Below are 16,174 nucleotides of genomic sequence, written 5' to 3'. Positions count from 1 at the left end.
CTCCACAAGCATTTCTCTTTGCAGTAAATTCATGTGAACGTTCACAGTATAATTCGGGGAGAGGTGGATTTAGCCACCCTAATTGTGGATTGTTTTATTTGTTAGAATTTTGATAAAGGACTGTTTTATTAATGTTGCATTATCAAGGCAGTCTTGAGGAGAGTTGTGATTTTATTTTGTTAGGTTAATTCCTCCATCTTACTTGAGGTAGCTCAGCTCCTCTGTTACTCAGAAGGAGGTGGTGTTGGAATTTTTTTGAGGCTTTCCAACTGTAGTATAACTTTTACTCCAGCACACTTGGGATTTTGGTGGTGCTGGACCAACAGATTTTCTAGACTATGTGATGTAATTCCAGTTAATGCTCTTGCACACTTATAATTCAATTTTTTTTAGATGTTACACAGTACATTACTATAACAAATTTTCTAGTGAACTCGTTAAGTTTCAAGGGAGCAGGAGAAACAGAGCCAGATGAGTTTGGAGGGATTTGCACCCAGTGAGCCAAATGGGATTTCTGAACAGTTTTATAGGATATTTATTTATAAATATCCACTTCCATGTACTGGAATAAATACAGATTCAGATCTCTTTGGTTCAATTAGAGTTTGTCCAACTTGAAGATGTCAAACCTGATAAATGTGTTCTGGGCACTGATCAGTCTTTTAAGGAATTCAATTAGTGCCACCAACTATACTTCAGCCCTGTATTCTTTCTTAAATGATTATGGTGAACTCCAGGGCAGTCCAGTTGCTGTGGACACTTTGCAATTCCTGCTGGTTATGTGCATTTGGGTTGTCTGAGAAGTTGTTTCTATGCAGTATTCTTGAGACCTTCAGCATTGCATTTCTTATGGCAATGTTTCTGTTCGCAACATAGTTTTGAGGCCAGGGTGATGATGATAAGAATTGATTAGAAGTATAGGAAATAGGAGCAGGAGTAGGCCATTTGATCCATTAAGCCTGCTCTGCTATTCAGTGCAATCATAGCTGATCATCTGCCTCAGTATATTCCTCATCTTCCTCCAAGCCTCTAGATGTCTTTCGAGTCTAAAGATTTTGTCAATCTCCTTCTTAAGTATATTCATTGACTTGATCTTTACAGCCCTATATGGTAACAAATTCCACAAGTTCCTCACTCTTTGAAGAAATTTCTCCTCTCCTCAGACCTATATCTCTTGGCTTGTAATCTGAAACAGTGATGCTTCATTGATATTACAGACAGAGGAAACCTGCCTACATCCAGTTTGGCCCTGTCAGAATTTTGAAGTTTCAGTTAGATCCCCTAACATTCTTTTAAACTCTAGTGCATACAAACCTAGTTGACCTATTTGCCCTTATAAGGCACTCTTGTTGTCCAAGGAATCAGTTTGGTGAACCTTCATCGTACTCCCTCTATAGCAAGTACATCATTTCTTGGACAAGGAGTCCAAAACTACACACAGTATTCCAGGTGTGGTGTTATCAAGGCCCTGTATAATTGTAGCAAGTTGTGCTTGCTCCTGTACTCAAATTATTTTGCTTTGAAGGCCAAAACGATATTTACCTGCTTAACTGTTAGCTGCAACTGCATGTTTGCTGTTAGTGGCTGGTATAAAGAATGCCTAAGTCTCTTCAACACTTCCCAATCTAATACTATTTAAATAATATGCCTCCTTTGTTTCTACTGAAGTGAATAATTTTATATTTATCCATATTTACTGCGTCAGTTATGTTGTTTCCCATTAGCTCAATCTTGAAGGTCCTCCTTGTCCTCATCATGATTCACCATCCCATCCAGTTTATTGTTGGCTGCAAACTTCAGAATGTTACTTTTTGTTCCCTCATCTGAATCATCAATATGTTATTAGTGGCCGAGGCCCACAGACTGATTTGGACAAATACTGTGCCCACTGCCTTGTCCTCACTCCCTGGCCAGGTTTCCCCCTGATCCCTCAAAAGCTTGATCCCCTCTGCCCCTGAATCACCTTTCCTTCAGAGATCCCCATCCCCTAACCTGCCAGCTTCACAAAGGCCCCTACCTCCAAACCTTGTTATCTCCCACCAAGACTCCCATCTTTCCAATACTTAGCTGCTTGGCTTCCCTGTTCTGGAGACCCAATCCCTTAGCTTTCTGATCTCACCATCTGCCCCTACACCATCTCTCTCCTTGCTGCACCCCAATCACATCCTACAAGTCTTCCAAGCCCTCTCTTGCTCTTCAGCTCTGAGGGGTAAAAAAAAATCAGGACAAAGTTGGCTTCCCTCTCAGAAAACATCAAAACTGATTTGATGGGAATTTCCAGAAGTTAATTAACTGCAAATGTGAGGTATCCTTAGACTGGAAACCAAATTGCACCTCATATGGTTCAGTGGGACTCTTCTATAGGTACACAAAGGCAGAGGTCCAAAGTGAAATCCATCTCCTAAAGAGCAGATGGTGAATAGAAAGAATGCAAGAGATGTAACAACTTGCTGACAACTATGGATTCTATTGCTGTCAAGACTCTTGCCAAGCACCTAAGGGAACAGAGAAGAGCTTGTCATTGAAAGAGGGAGTACTTCGAACAGCCTCTCACTCCATCCCATAGCAAGCTGTCGGGTCGAGCCTCTGTCATCACAGACCAACAAAAATTTGACGAGGTCGTATGCCACCTGAAAAACAAAGTTCTTGAGAGCAAACTAAAGTTAGAAACTTGATAGTAAGGAATTTAAGCTTCAAACTTGCCACCTCATCTCTGATGCCTTTGAAGAGGGGGACGTGCCAGGGGACTTCAGAGACATCGTAATTGTAACCATCTTCGAGAAAGTAGACAAATCCAATTGCAGTAACTACAATGGGGTCTACTGCTGCCTGCCATGGGGAATGTCATCAGAGTTTTTCTTAGTTTTCTCTTCCTGAATTGCACTGTGTATTTTGTCCTTCCTGAGGCACATTGGACATGACCGTCACCTTGTGTCAATTGAAAGATGTGGGAGCAGTATCAACATTATACATCCTTTCTTTGACTTCACAAATGCCTTTGACTTTGTCAGTCAAGAGAACTTGTAGAGCATCCTTCCTACATTTGGTTGCCCACAAAATACCACCTCCATCTTGTGTCTGCTTCACATTGGCATTCAAGCCATGAACTTGGGCAGATGGTCCACTGCAAATCCAATCTCAGTGCAGTTTGGTATTAGTGTCAAACGAGGTTGCATCACCGCCTCGATACTTGATCTTTCTTACTTGCAGTATTGTATTTTCAACAAGCTTTCTGCTGAAGTGTTGATTAACAAGATAAATGGGAAACCTTTTTAATATATGTTGCCTCCTTTCCAAAAGCAAGGAAACCTACGTCACCAAGCTGCAGTAAGCAGGTGATGCTTGCAGAGCTCCAACTTATTGTCAACTTGATTGGTGAAATGTATGAAAAAGTGAACCTTGTACTTAACACTTGCAAAACTGATATCCCTTACTAACCTTGTTGTACAACATCGCTCCCTGATGATAGAGACCCTGGAAAATCCGGACCACTTTCTGTACTAAGACAGACTTTGAAATTCCCCATCACTTTTGTTTGCTGTATGAGCAAAAACATCTTTGAAGATCAAGTCCCTAAATTTGTCTCAAAGCTCATAGTCTACCATGGGGCAATGATCCCTACCCTTCTGCGTGATTTGAAGCATGAACTAACTACGGTAAGGAGAGGTACCACCAATGCTACCTCTGTAAGAATCCTCCAGATCCACCGGCAGGATAAGAGAACCACATCAGTGTCCTTTCACAGGTCAAATTCCCAGCATGGAGGCTCTAATTACTCTGTTGTTCACATATCCAACAATAGACTCCCAAAATGAACTCTCAGATCTGAGCTTTGCCATGGTGAGATGGACAGAGGAAATGATTTGAGGAAGTTCTTGGAGTCTCCTTGGAAAAGGCATAACTGGGTATCCCTGGCCCATGATTGCTCAAAAAGGAGTAGTAGTATTTGGTCCAGCATTGGTAACTTGAGTTCTTTCATCAGGAGCACACATTTGGCCAGCATTAATGGCTGGAAGCACACACCACCTGTCAGGCACTTCTGCCTCATCTGCTGTACTGTCTGCAGGCCCCACATTGGCCTTGTCAGCCATCTTGTAACTCAAAGAACTGGACTAGAAACAAGTCATCATTAACTTATAGGAACTGCCTATGAACAATACATACATAATCTACCCAGAATCTATGCAAAAAGAACAACATCTAGGATTGCATCTACAGAGAGTTGAGATTTAATTGTGTACCCAAAGAGTGATCAGCTCATTCATTACTTCAATGGTTTGGCAATAGCTTTAATGAATTTTGTAAGAAACTAATATTTGATAACTTCAAGATTATCAAGAACATTTTTGACTCCTGTATGTAATCATGTCTGATAATTGACCTCTGGCTCCAAAGGCAGGGGCAAAAAAAAGTCCAGTGACGGAACCTAACCACACATGTTCCGTGCTTTTTTTTCCCAGAATGCAGGATTCTGACATGGTACATCCTAACAACAGAAAAGGAGCACAAATTGTGAAGTCCAGACCAACCTTCCAAAGTAAAGACTTCAGTGCACAAAATGGATATAAAGTTATTTCAAAGTCAATCTTGTATAAGGCCATCACTACTTATAGAATCATTATTGCAATAGAAAAGACTAATCATCCCATTGTCCATGCTGGTTCCATGCTCAGCAGTGCATCCTGTCCCAATCCTAGGTTTTATCTCGCAGCCTTGCAAATCACTTGCACTCAAGTACCCTGGCCCCTTGCTGTGAGTTTACATAGTAAAATCCTAATTTGTATTTCAGAGTTCAATCAAATTCATGTTCTGAACCTGGCTGTTTGTTATTTTCAGCTTTGGGGGGGACAAAAGTGATCATTAGCCTGTTTTATTTTCCCCTCCAGATTCCTGTATTCTGACGAAGTCCAGATTGGGCCAGAGACTGTTATGACTACATTGTACACTGCTAAAAAGTATGCAGTACCTGCCCTTGAAGCACACTGTGTGGAGTTCTTGAAGAAGAATCTCCGAGCAGACAATGCATTTATGCTTCTTACACAGGTACGTTGGAACATTCATGTCGTGCATGATATCTGTCTGCAGAAGAAACTCAGAAAAATGGTAAGTGTTGATCCTATTACTCAGTTTATAACCCTACAATTTTGATTTTGAGATATTGTCCACTGTGAGCTTTAAAAGCAAAATATTACAATCAACCTCCAGAACAAACATTATATACATTGCAAGTGCTACAGAACTGGCTTTGGTCTACCTTTCCGTTCTACTTTGTAAAGAAAATTTTTGTCATTAGGCTAATTCATCTTGGGCAGGGCAGCTTTGAGTAAAGAATGTGCTCAAAAGCAATTCATGATTTTTTTTCTCTCCAGTTCATTGTTTATTTGGTAGAAGGTTGACTGAGCTACTCCGAATAGGTTGATGTAATTATTAGTGTCTCTGCCATGATCGTGTTCTTCAGAGCAAGTTTCATAATTTACTAACCAAATCTAATGTGCTACCTTGATTCTCATCATCAATTTGAGAATGTCATGATGGAACGTGATCTTGAACGTGATCTATGTCCATTTGATGGCTTGCAAAAGGATTCACAGGGTATCATAATTGGCACTCCATTTCTTCCCTTATGTAAAATTGTCACTTCTACTTGAGCCCAGCCAAAAACAAAAACTCCAATAAAATCCATTTCCTTAATCAGCCACTTGCTCTTTATGAACATCTTGATTTTTTTCCTATCTGGTTTTCTGTAGTTACCCTGCAATAGAGTACAATGATCTGTCTATATTTCAAAAATCACCTTTCCTTAATGTACAGAGGTAAAATGCTATGAATGCTGGAAATACCTTGGTTAGGCTTGAACTGTGGAGAGCGACTTTCAGGCCAGTGACCTTTCATCAGAACTTGAAAATGTTCTCGACCAAATTCCCGCTTCAGGGATTGTGAACTCAGCAGAATTATGTGGTAGAAGTGTGACTGGGGACCAAATGTAAATGGCTCTGTACTCACTGGACACATTAATTCACAAATTACAAGTAAGCCTACCTGAACCTTTTTTAAATATAGAGATTAGCACTGGTTGGATAGGTGAAGAGCAGCTGATAATTCATAAATTGAGGGTACGTGTTTTTAAATGGATGTATCATCTAGATATATCTATTTGATATTGACACTTGTAAGGCAAGTTATCTGCCAATTTTAAATAATTAGATTTCTGCATGTTGAATGGAAACTTTTGTTGGTAAAATATAACGGCATGAAAATCTCAAATGTACCCTTTTTAATAATTGGTGTCCTGTACTCAGTGTTAACCATAGAATTGAGACGGTGGTTCAGTTTTCCAGTTCTGCTGAGTTCACAATCTCTAAAGCGTGAAAGAGGAAGCAGATAGTAAGTTCAAGTTGATAATCTTCCCATGGGCGAAAGCAGAATCTAGGGGAAAAATCACTCCTGGTCGCTCTTGCACGTCATCTTGCAATTCCAAATCAACTGTATTAATACAGGCCATGGGGCTGTTTAGATAATACATAACTTAAAGAAACTTATTAGAAAATAGAGGACTTTAATAGGTATATTTCTGTGTAAGATATATTGATTTAATTAAGGTACTGGAATTCTGAAGAACTAAGTATGTGAACTGATGGTTATCAAGTCCTAGGTTCTTGGGAATTGTAGTAGCTAATGGTATAGATGTCATAATCTGAGTTCTTTTAGACTATACAGTATTGGAAATGAGAATTTCATTCTTCAAGATCTGATGCAGCATAATCTCCTAATATTAGAGATTTTAAGTAGTGGTGTGGGGGGGAGGTGGGGAAGAACATAAGGAATTTATGACCAAACACAAAAGTTGAACTCTTAACCTTTTTAAATATTGGCAACTCTCTAAACTTTTTTCCCAGTATATCTTGATGTGTATTTTGTTTTGTTGAATACCCGAAACTGCATTGCAAGCCTATCAGCAAACACATTTTAACTTGCTTTCAGATTTTCTGGCCTGAAGCTTCATTAAAAGTACTAATAGAGTTAGCACTTGTTTTAATAGCTTGGAGAAATTGAACCAATTGAACAAATTAAGTTAAAAGTATGAGCGAAATGAAGAAATTTGAGTAATAGGTCAAAGTGAGAAGGAAGAACAATGATAAACAGTACAGGACTCCATGTCAGATCTGAAAACTAGAGGGGTAGGCATGGGAAGTTGTCACACGTGTGAAGTAGAGGGTATGATGTAGAGCAAGATAAATTATTCAACAGTGAATTTCTGGATAAATGGGTAACTAGCTATTTTGGCTTATAGTAAGGCCGGGAAGCTAATTTAGGGAAATATGATTGTGGATCTTTGGGGGGGGGGTTATTTATTCAGATACATGGGACACAGCAGTGATTTGGATGGGACCTTAGGATGGAATCAAGCACAATTGATGTTCTTGTAGCTTGATGTTCTGTGCTGAAATTATTGTTTCCTTTTTGTACCATACATAGCTGTGGTATTTAAATTTTAAAATTTCAGCTTTTAAAACTGTTTTTAATAATATTCCAGAGGCACAGAGCTATATGTGGTAATACCTGCATAAGGTCAGGCGAAGCAGTCGTGGGACAGCCATCTGGATCCCAGGGTTCAGTTTCTGTATGGCCACGGAACAGGGAGGATCGAGAGAGAGAACTAAACGGGGACGAGGAAATTAAGGAAGGAGACCAAGTTGGAGAGGGAGAGGTAGGGCAGGAGAGATCTGAAAAGCAATCTAGTAGAAAAATGCTGGTGGAAAATTTTTCTTTGGATAGGTAAAGAAACTATTGAATTTCCTGTTCTTTCTATTCATCACCTGTAATTATAACTGCACTTATATTCAATTGTGGGAATTAGTGATGGATAAAACAAAAAAAACAGCTGAATATAGATCACAATATAATATCTTGCATTATATTGTATTCAGTTTTTGCTGTGCTAATCTGTGTTATGCTGCATGAGATCACAAATCAATTAAAATCATTTCATCCTGATTACATTTTAGACTGTTAGATGTCTGTAAGTAGTTGTTAAAAATTGGTTGATGGTAATTAATGTTTTTTTTCCCGTTTTAGAGATGGAGGTATTTTAATGAAAGCAGTACTGGGGTCAGGCAGAAGCCTGCATGGTGTCTCGCCCATTTAAGGACAGGATTGTTTAACCAGCTCAGTAATATTTTGGGATGTGTTGAGATGGACTTGAGTGCAAATCATTAAAATGTGACAAGAATATTTATCATCTAGCTGCATTTTGTGTGCAGTCATAATATATTTAGGAATAGAAAAAGCCATTTAGCCTTTCTCGACGGTTCTGTGATTTAATGATCAAACTCCATATATTGTACCTTTTGTCTGATAGATTGCAGCATAAACATTTAAAGTAGTAAATGTTCCAGGATATTTGGAGGGAATAAGTTGAAGGAGATGGCCTAAACCCTGGGGACAAATGTAGATCTTCAGGAATGAAAAAAACTGAAAATGCTGGAAACACTTAGTAGGTCAGGCACCAAATGTGAAAAGAGAAACAGTGAATAGGATGAGAATAGAGTTACAGTCGTGCAGTCAATAGATGAGATGTGGTCAACAGCTCCGTCAACTATGGTTGAGGAGAAACAATGGTTCAGGAGAAAGGAGACATCCCAAAGTCACCTCTGTGGAAAGTCTTGTCATCGGAGTAAATACAAAGGGATGGAAGAACTGGGAGGATGAAATGAAGGTCTTGCAGGTGGCAGGAAGGGAGAAAGTATTGGTGAGATAGCTGTAGGAATCTCGAGGTCTATAACATGTTTGTTATAGCCGGTCCCCTGACATAGAGATGCAGAATTGCAGGAAGGAAAGAGTTGGTGTTGCACCATGTGAAGGTGAGAGCAGAGTGGAAATTGGCAGGAAAAGTAATGAAGTTTTCGAGTTGTATTTGAGTACCCAAAGTAATACTAATGCCGTTGTCAATCTACCAGACAAGGAGTTAGAGTGGGCTGAAACTAAAATGGTTCTCTATATCCTTTTTCTTTTTTTAAAAAAAAAAGGCACAACTTGGGCTCATGAGTCCCCATAACTGCACTATTGATATTTGAGAAAGAGAGTAGACTTGGCAAAAGACGTTTGTTGTGAAAATGAGTTTATCTAGGTGAATGACTGTCGTGGAGGGCCTCTTTTCAATGAAGAAGCGAAGGGCACGTGGTGTGAGAAGGAAGTGTTGAGCGATTGTACATTCATGGTGAAGATGAGCTGGTTGGGAAGAGCATATAAAGAAACTGTCAAAGTGGGGGAGGGCAACAGAGGTGTCACGATTGTAAGTGGGGAAGGATTGGACCAAGGAGAGGACAGAGTTGAAGTGGGAAGAAATAAGTTCATTGGGGGCAATATTTTGAAGATCCTTTCCAAATGGGGTATAGATTTCAAAGGTTAGGCATTTAAGGGAGAGGGTTTCAAAAAGTAGCTTCACACTAGCTCAGCCACTGATGAAAGGTGAGGGCAAGAGTCACAAATCTAATCAAATAGAAGAGAGAAATAGCTGTGGTTGGGGGAAATGTAGAAAGATTTATTAATGATTTTTAACTGTGGGCTTGAGCTAAATGCATTTAAAAATTCTCTCCATCATAAAATGCCCTTTTATACAATTTAAAATATTTTTACATGAAATTTGTTCCCAGCAATTTGTATATCCTTAAGAAGTTAATTTTAATTTATTTGCTGGCACTTGCACAAATTCAAACCCACTTCCTTATCTGCTTGCTTAATCATCCCATTCCAGTCGATACTTTGGAAAAATTATTCCTGTCTGGATTACATCAGCAAATAACTAGGACTTTAATTTGACTTAGTACCCTTTCTTATCAGAAAAATGTACCATCATTTCAGACTTAAGTAGAGTAGCATTTTAAAGAATGAATCCTTTTGAAGTGAGGTCCAATGTGTGTTGGTGCCTGGCTGATATGGCCATTCTTCCAAACATGTCCCTAGACAACAAGAGTCAATGTGTGAGATGTGGATCGAGTCTGGTACAGTTGTTTCATGTTGTAGACATAAATTCAGAAATGATCAGGAAAATGCCCCAACAGGTCAGGATATTTTGAGATTAATTATACTAGCACCATCCTGAACATAAATCAGCACATATTAGGAATGAAATTCTTATTGCACTTATCACTCTGGTCAAGCTAGGCAGTGTTCTTAAGCTTTGGTCTTCTAGCTTTAGACTTGTGTTTATTTAGGTTTTTTATTTGCAATCAAATGAATGCTTCTTTAAAACTAGGTTTAGAGCATCAAATACTCTTCTTAAAAGTTCTTTAAGCAGGTGAGTCACTAACGGTTTTAAATTGCATTTAACTAATTTTTTTTTAAACAACTTATGAAAACCTCATTAACATCGATGTTGACCAACAAAAAAATAAGCTTTTGACCGGTTTTACTATTGTCCATTACAATTACCATTAAATTTGCAGTAGTCAAGTTCAGGATACCAGGCTTCCTTGAGTTCACTGAGAAATTGCATAAATTGTAAATGTTGCAAGTTTTATAGAATAAAATTTAGTAGTAGTTGTACATGTTTCATTAACTTAATTTTGCTTGATTCAAAGTAAGAATTTTAGCTGTAGCTTGAGTGTTATGTTTTGATTATTTATGGCATTATGTTCTCTTATGGCACAGTGATTGGCCAGTCTCTAGCACTGAAGTCAAACGTTTGGACAGCCAGCTGCTGATACCATGTGAATTTTACTGAAGTATGAAAAGATTATGTTGAGAGAATGCATTGAAGATTAACACTCTACAGTCCATTTTATGTAACGTAGAAAAGCTGACTAGGATTATGATTTGATTTGCTCCCTTTTTTAAATATGCAAAAATCATACCACTTCAGAATTTTGGGTAGAGAGAAATATTTTGAATAGAAATAAAAGCTTTCAGAATTACAATTCCAAGGTTGCCGTGCTATTATTTGTACAAAAGAGATCTGATTTTCTTTTTTCCTCTTGTCAAGCTTGAATATAGCAAGTTCAGTTGCTATATTCAATTGCAGAGTAAACTGTTAGCTTCCTTTTGGCAGTCTGCATCCATAACCCCCATCTTTTACATTGCATAACCTGATGCCCTTTATTCCACAGTGGATTTGTAGATCCAAGAAAATATAGGTGCACCTTAGGGAATCCAGTTTGGCAATAGGTGAAGGAAGGTGTCAAAATGCATGACACTCCCCCAGAATCCATTTTTAAAACAGTTTGGGAAACCTCTACCTTAATACTGTTTGTTTAATAGGGATAAATGTGTACCTTTTAAAGGCTAAGGACTCAATACACCTAGTTTTTAACAAATGCTTTGGGGTCTATTTAATTTGTTTTTCTGTTGAACATTAATCAGATTTTGTGCAGTTCACTTTAAAGTAACTATTGGAGAAAGGATGTCTTACTATATAATATAACTTGATCTCCATTCTAAATATTTTGATGTAAAATGCTGGTATGATTTTTTTTGGGTTGGTTAGATTTATGACATTATCATTGTAGGAAACTTGCAAGCTTCACAAAGTTATTTTCTGTTTGTCTGATTTGGTTTAGTTTTCCATTAGCCCATAAATATGAAATGTTTAGGTGCAGATTAACAAACTGCTGCCTCAAACGTGCAATTTAGTTAAATTTTGCCTATTTTATTAAAGATGGAACAATAGTAATCTATTTGCTCTTTGCCTCAATGGGGAGAAATTGATCCAAATTAGACAAAGACTGTCATCAGATTACTAACTTATGTTATTCAGCCTAAAGACCTGAAGCATTTCTATAAAGTATTCACACTGATTTTTAAAGCTAAAGGTATTAAGCTTCAGAAAACAATAGACCATTGATCAGTAAGAGGAGAAAATGGGAATTGTGCTCCAAAATAATTTATCCTTGGCTCTTGCTAAGTTGGAAGCAGTGGCAATGTTGCAATTAGTTTGTAGTCCAGAGCAAAGGAAAGGGGAGAATGTCAGTCTAGAGTCCCACTCCTTATCAGCCTTGTTCACTAAGGAACACCTAACTGACACGCACTAAATGATGAAATGGCAAATGTTAGCAAAGTGTAAACAATAGGGAAATAGCTTTGCCAGTGCAATTGTTTTATGATATTTGTTATTTTCTGAAAAGAAATGGGACAGTGGTTTGTGTTTTTTTTGAAAGGGCACAGTTGTGGTGTCTTATCTAACCTGTATTGCTTTTCTTGCTCTCCCTCCTCTCCCAATGAATTACTTCATTTTTGTGATAATATCTGTAGAAGTTTAATAAGAATATAAATTACACCACAATGTACGAAATAGTGAATGATGGAATATAAGGTTGATATCATAAACTGTAATTATGGCTTCAGATGAGACTTTAAGGTTTAAAAACGATAGTGTTCAGTGGAAGTATCAGTACTGAGTGACCAAAAGGTGAACAGGTGCTTTGCTGCTGCTATTTGGTTAGGTAGAAATTATGATAGCCATTTATTTTACAGCTTTATTGAAGAATGCAGCAGCATTATTGATTAATGCAGTCCTTTGCTCTTTTAATGTTTACTTCTGGCCTATTTATCACCAGTATAGCGGGCAGAATAAAAGGGAAAGCTTAATGAAAGGTGATTGTTATGGGATTCCATAAAAAAATGTGAGAGTTTCATTGCTCTTAATTTATACTTCTATAGTAAATATAAACTAAGCTTTTAATTTGAAAGTGTACAGAATTAAAGTGTGAAATATATAGTGAGAATATTATGATTTAAAATGAGATCCCATTTCAGTGTTTTACCTCGATTGTTGAAAACGTAGCTTCCAATTCTAGTAAAAGGTCTTTGAGAGAGCACATTTCTTGACTAAAATTGTTCTTTGTCACCTAAACTGGTCATTTGCAGAAGCCTTTTGTGTGCTTGACTGTAAAGGTTGCAAAACTAATACACTTGTTTTATTTGTTCCTCAGGCTAGGCTTTTTGATGAACCACAGCTTGCCAGCTTATGCCTGGAAAATATTGATAAAAATACTTCAGATGCAATCAATGCAGAAGGTTTTACAGATATAGATTTAGGTGAGTATGTGATGAATCTGATGTGTTTTAAAACTTTTTTTTAACAACCCTGAGTTATGAGTTTTTACACAAAATGAATGATGGATTTGCTGAGATATGATGGGAAATAAAAAGGATTAGGCTATTTTAGTTGGTTCTCTATATTCTACTTAATTTTCATAAAACAATAATGTTTACTTTTTCGGGGAAAATATTAGCCAAGATTAAATATCAGAGACTTGACTCTGATTCCAAATAATGCAGTTTAGTTTACCAGGGAATTGAGAAGCTGCTGTCTTGAGAATGAAAACCATAAATTACGCTGCTTTAGTTACAATTTGCGTCATTTGGAGATGCATTATTTCTCTCAACGATGCACATACAGAGAAATAAATGCATTTGCCCCACTTTTCTTCAGTTAGACCGATAACCTTTATTGATCCATATCCTGACTATAAATTCTTAAAGAAAACTGGAGGTTTTTTAGGCATATTTTTGCGCACATTATCTTTGTTAATACCATATTGAGTATTAATATTTTTGGGGAAACTTCAAATTGAGAGACTTTCTTCTATACACTAAATGCCTCCTTAGCGCACACTGTCCTACTGCCCCATATTCCTCTTCAGGACTCTTTTGGCTATTTATTCCACAAGGTCACAAAAATCTTACTTGTACTCTGCCTGTACCTTGAAAGTTACTAAATAGTGCTCTCAGTAAAACTGAACTGAGACTTTAAAACTTAAAACACCTTGGGAATAAACACCTTCAACCATATTATTACTTTTAGCTACAGTACAAATTGACAGGCTGCTTAATGTTAAAATGGAAAAACTTCTTCATTAGAAAATACAGGAAGTACTGGTAGGTCAGCTAGTGTTTGCAGAGAAGGATACAGTTAATATTTCAGGCCGATGAACTTGTATCTTTGACTTTTTAAAGAAAATGTCACCCATAGTTGGGAATATTAAGTCTCCAAAAACATTTAAGGTATTATTCAGTTCAATGATTTGACTTAAATATGCAAAAGGCAGGAGTCTGATGAAAGGTTATAAGCCTGAAATATTAAATGTTTTATCCACTGCAGAATTATCAACCTGTTGAATTATCAACATTCTCCATTTTCACATTTCCAGTATCTTCAGTGTTCTAGTATTTGAGTGTTCACACCTCCAAAAGTTCCTTTTGATGATGAAGGAATAACCTTCTGATCCCTTGCTAGTAATTTGGCAATCTCACTACATTTCATTCTGGTGTACAGTACAATATTGTCCTCGTTCCTAAGGCTAAATCTCTTGTAAATTCTGTCCATCAACCAGTATAATCCAGAATGATGTCATGCAGCAACAACAAATTCTACAACTTAATGCAGCCACGTAGGCAGTTGCCAGTCTTTGTAGAAATGTCTGGTATAGCTATATCTTCAGACATTGTACAGATTTTCTACACATAATATAGAAAGCATTAGATTCTGCATTAAACATTCCTTCATTTGTTCTTTATCCTCTGATAGTATTACCATTATCACAGGAATAATTGCAAAACAAACAGTTTTGCAGGACCTCCTCGCACAATGTACCTATCCATATTTCTCACCTTTTACACCAAACTATATTCCTATCTTATTATCTTAAACAAAATTTTAATTGGAATTTTCTATTTATATACATGTTAAATAACCATTGTACGATAACACTTTTGTGATTTGTAGATTAGTTTTATCTTTTGTCCAGATTCTTGTCAATTCAAAATTCTCTGCCCAGCCTGCTGTCTAGTAAAATAATGTGCTGTTTACAACTTTTAATAGTGCATGATTTAAATTTTACACAAACTATTTTAAATTAAGCAGAGGTCAGGATATGAAAATATAATGGGTTGGGGAAAACCTCAAAGCACAAATTATTATTGTTCTTTACTTTGTTCCTCTGCCTTGTCTTGGAAACCTCTGATTCATCCTGAACCAATATAATTCTGTTATCTTTTAAGGTGTATCTTTTAACATGAGTGCACAATTCAGTCAGTTATTACAACTGATCTGTGTTACTTTATTTGTCTTTCCATTGTCATACTTAAACACTTTAGTTTTGGGTGCACCACTCTACCGCCAGTGATTGAGAGCAAGGGAAGTATTTGGCTACTCTAGTACTCCATCAGAGCAACAATGAATATTCACAATATACTTTAAATCCTAGATTAAAAAGCTCATACACATTTGAATTTGATCTGATATGGATCAAATTTCTGAACTGTAAAAGACATTTTGATACTCTGTACCTCCTGAAAGGTAGTGGTTTCTTTTAACAATCTGCTCCAGAGCCAGCATGTTTGGATCAGTCACAAGGCTACTTTTTTTTTAAAAAAAGGTAATAACAACAACTTGTATTCCTATAGTAATCCAAAATCAAAATACTGCTGATGCTGGAAATCCTGAAATAAAATAAACTGCTGGAAATATGCACCAGGTTGGTGAAACTGAGTTTTCTCCCTACGGATGGTGGTTGACCTGTTGAATGTTTCTAGCATATCCAATTTTACTTTGTTATTCAGTGAAGTCCCAAGGTCCTTCACAACATGATTAAACAAAATTTGACAGTAGGCCATGTAAGGAACAGATAGGGGCAGATAATCAAAGCTTGGGGGACAGTTTGAAGTATAGAGGTTTAGGCATTTAAAGAGTGAAGTGCACAGTTTAGAGCCATGCTAGCATTAAAATTACTATAATTACAGGAGATCTGAGTGTTCTAAGATGAGAGTTGGAAAGTGAGACAAAAATTTTAAAAATACAATGGCAGCCTTTAAAATTATTTTCCCAATGCATCAAATTAATATTTCTTTTGCAGCCACTGCATATTTCTTGTGATTTGTACCTGTCAGGAGCAATTTTGTTCACCAGCATGTAAATTGGATACGACTTCAGTGCTGAATTGGAGTGCTGATGGTGGTGATCTGTAAAATTTACAGTGTATATGCATTTATTTCTTGCATGCATTACTTGTGGGTTTTGCTTTTCTTGTGCATTTTGGCAGTATTTGCTGATCCTATCAGATAGGATAGTGGTCATCTGGATTTGGGGAAATGTCATGGTGCTCTAAGCAGCTAGTTGGTGATCAGTTAGCTATATAATTAGCATTTTTCTCAAATTAAGCTTCCGGTTTCTGGAGCT

At 37.2% G+C, this 16,174-nt stretch overlaps 1 protein-coding gene across 4 annotated transcripts in view; it reads left to right on the top strand.

Annotated features, from left to right (window-relative positions):
- The window catches only part of LOC127582355 (BTB/POZ domain-containing protein 2-like), a 31,105-nt gene that overhangs the window by 3,132 nt on the left and 11,799 nt on the right, over positions 1-16,174 (top strand). Inside the window, exons 2-4 of one of the 4 annotated variants that reach the window (XM_052037520.1) lie at positions 4,887-5,103; positions 7,535-7,708; positions 12,927-13,032. In XM_052037520.1, coding sequence (XP_051893480.1) covers positions 4,887-5,103; positions 7,535-7,708; positions 12,927-13,032 — 497 coding nt within the window. The remainder of the gene's footprint in view (positions 1-4,886; positions 5,104-7,534; positions 7,709-12,926; positions 13,033-16,174) is intronic. The other 3 variants (XM_052037521.1, XM_052037522.1, XM_052037523.1) reach the window with 3 other exon arrangements.

Source organism: Pristis pectinata, chromosome 24 (assembly GCF_009764475.1).
Source record: "Pristis pectinata isolate sPriPec2 chromosome 24, sPriPec2.1.pri, whole genome shotgun sequence".
Taxonomy (NCBI): Eukaryota; Metazoa; Chordata; class Chondrichthyes; order Rhinopristiformes; family Pristidae; genus Pristis; species Pristis pectinata.
Note: the sequence above shows the minus strand (reverse complement) of the source record. Positions and strands in the feature narration are given on the sequence as shown.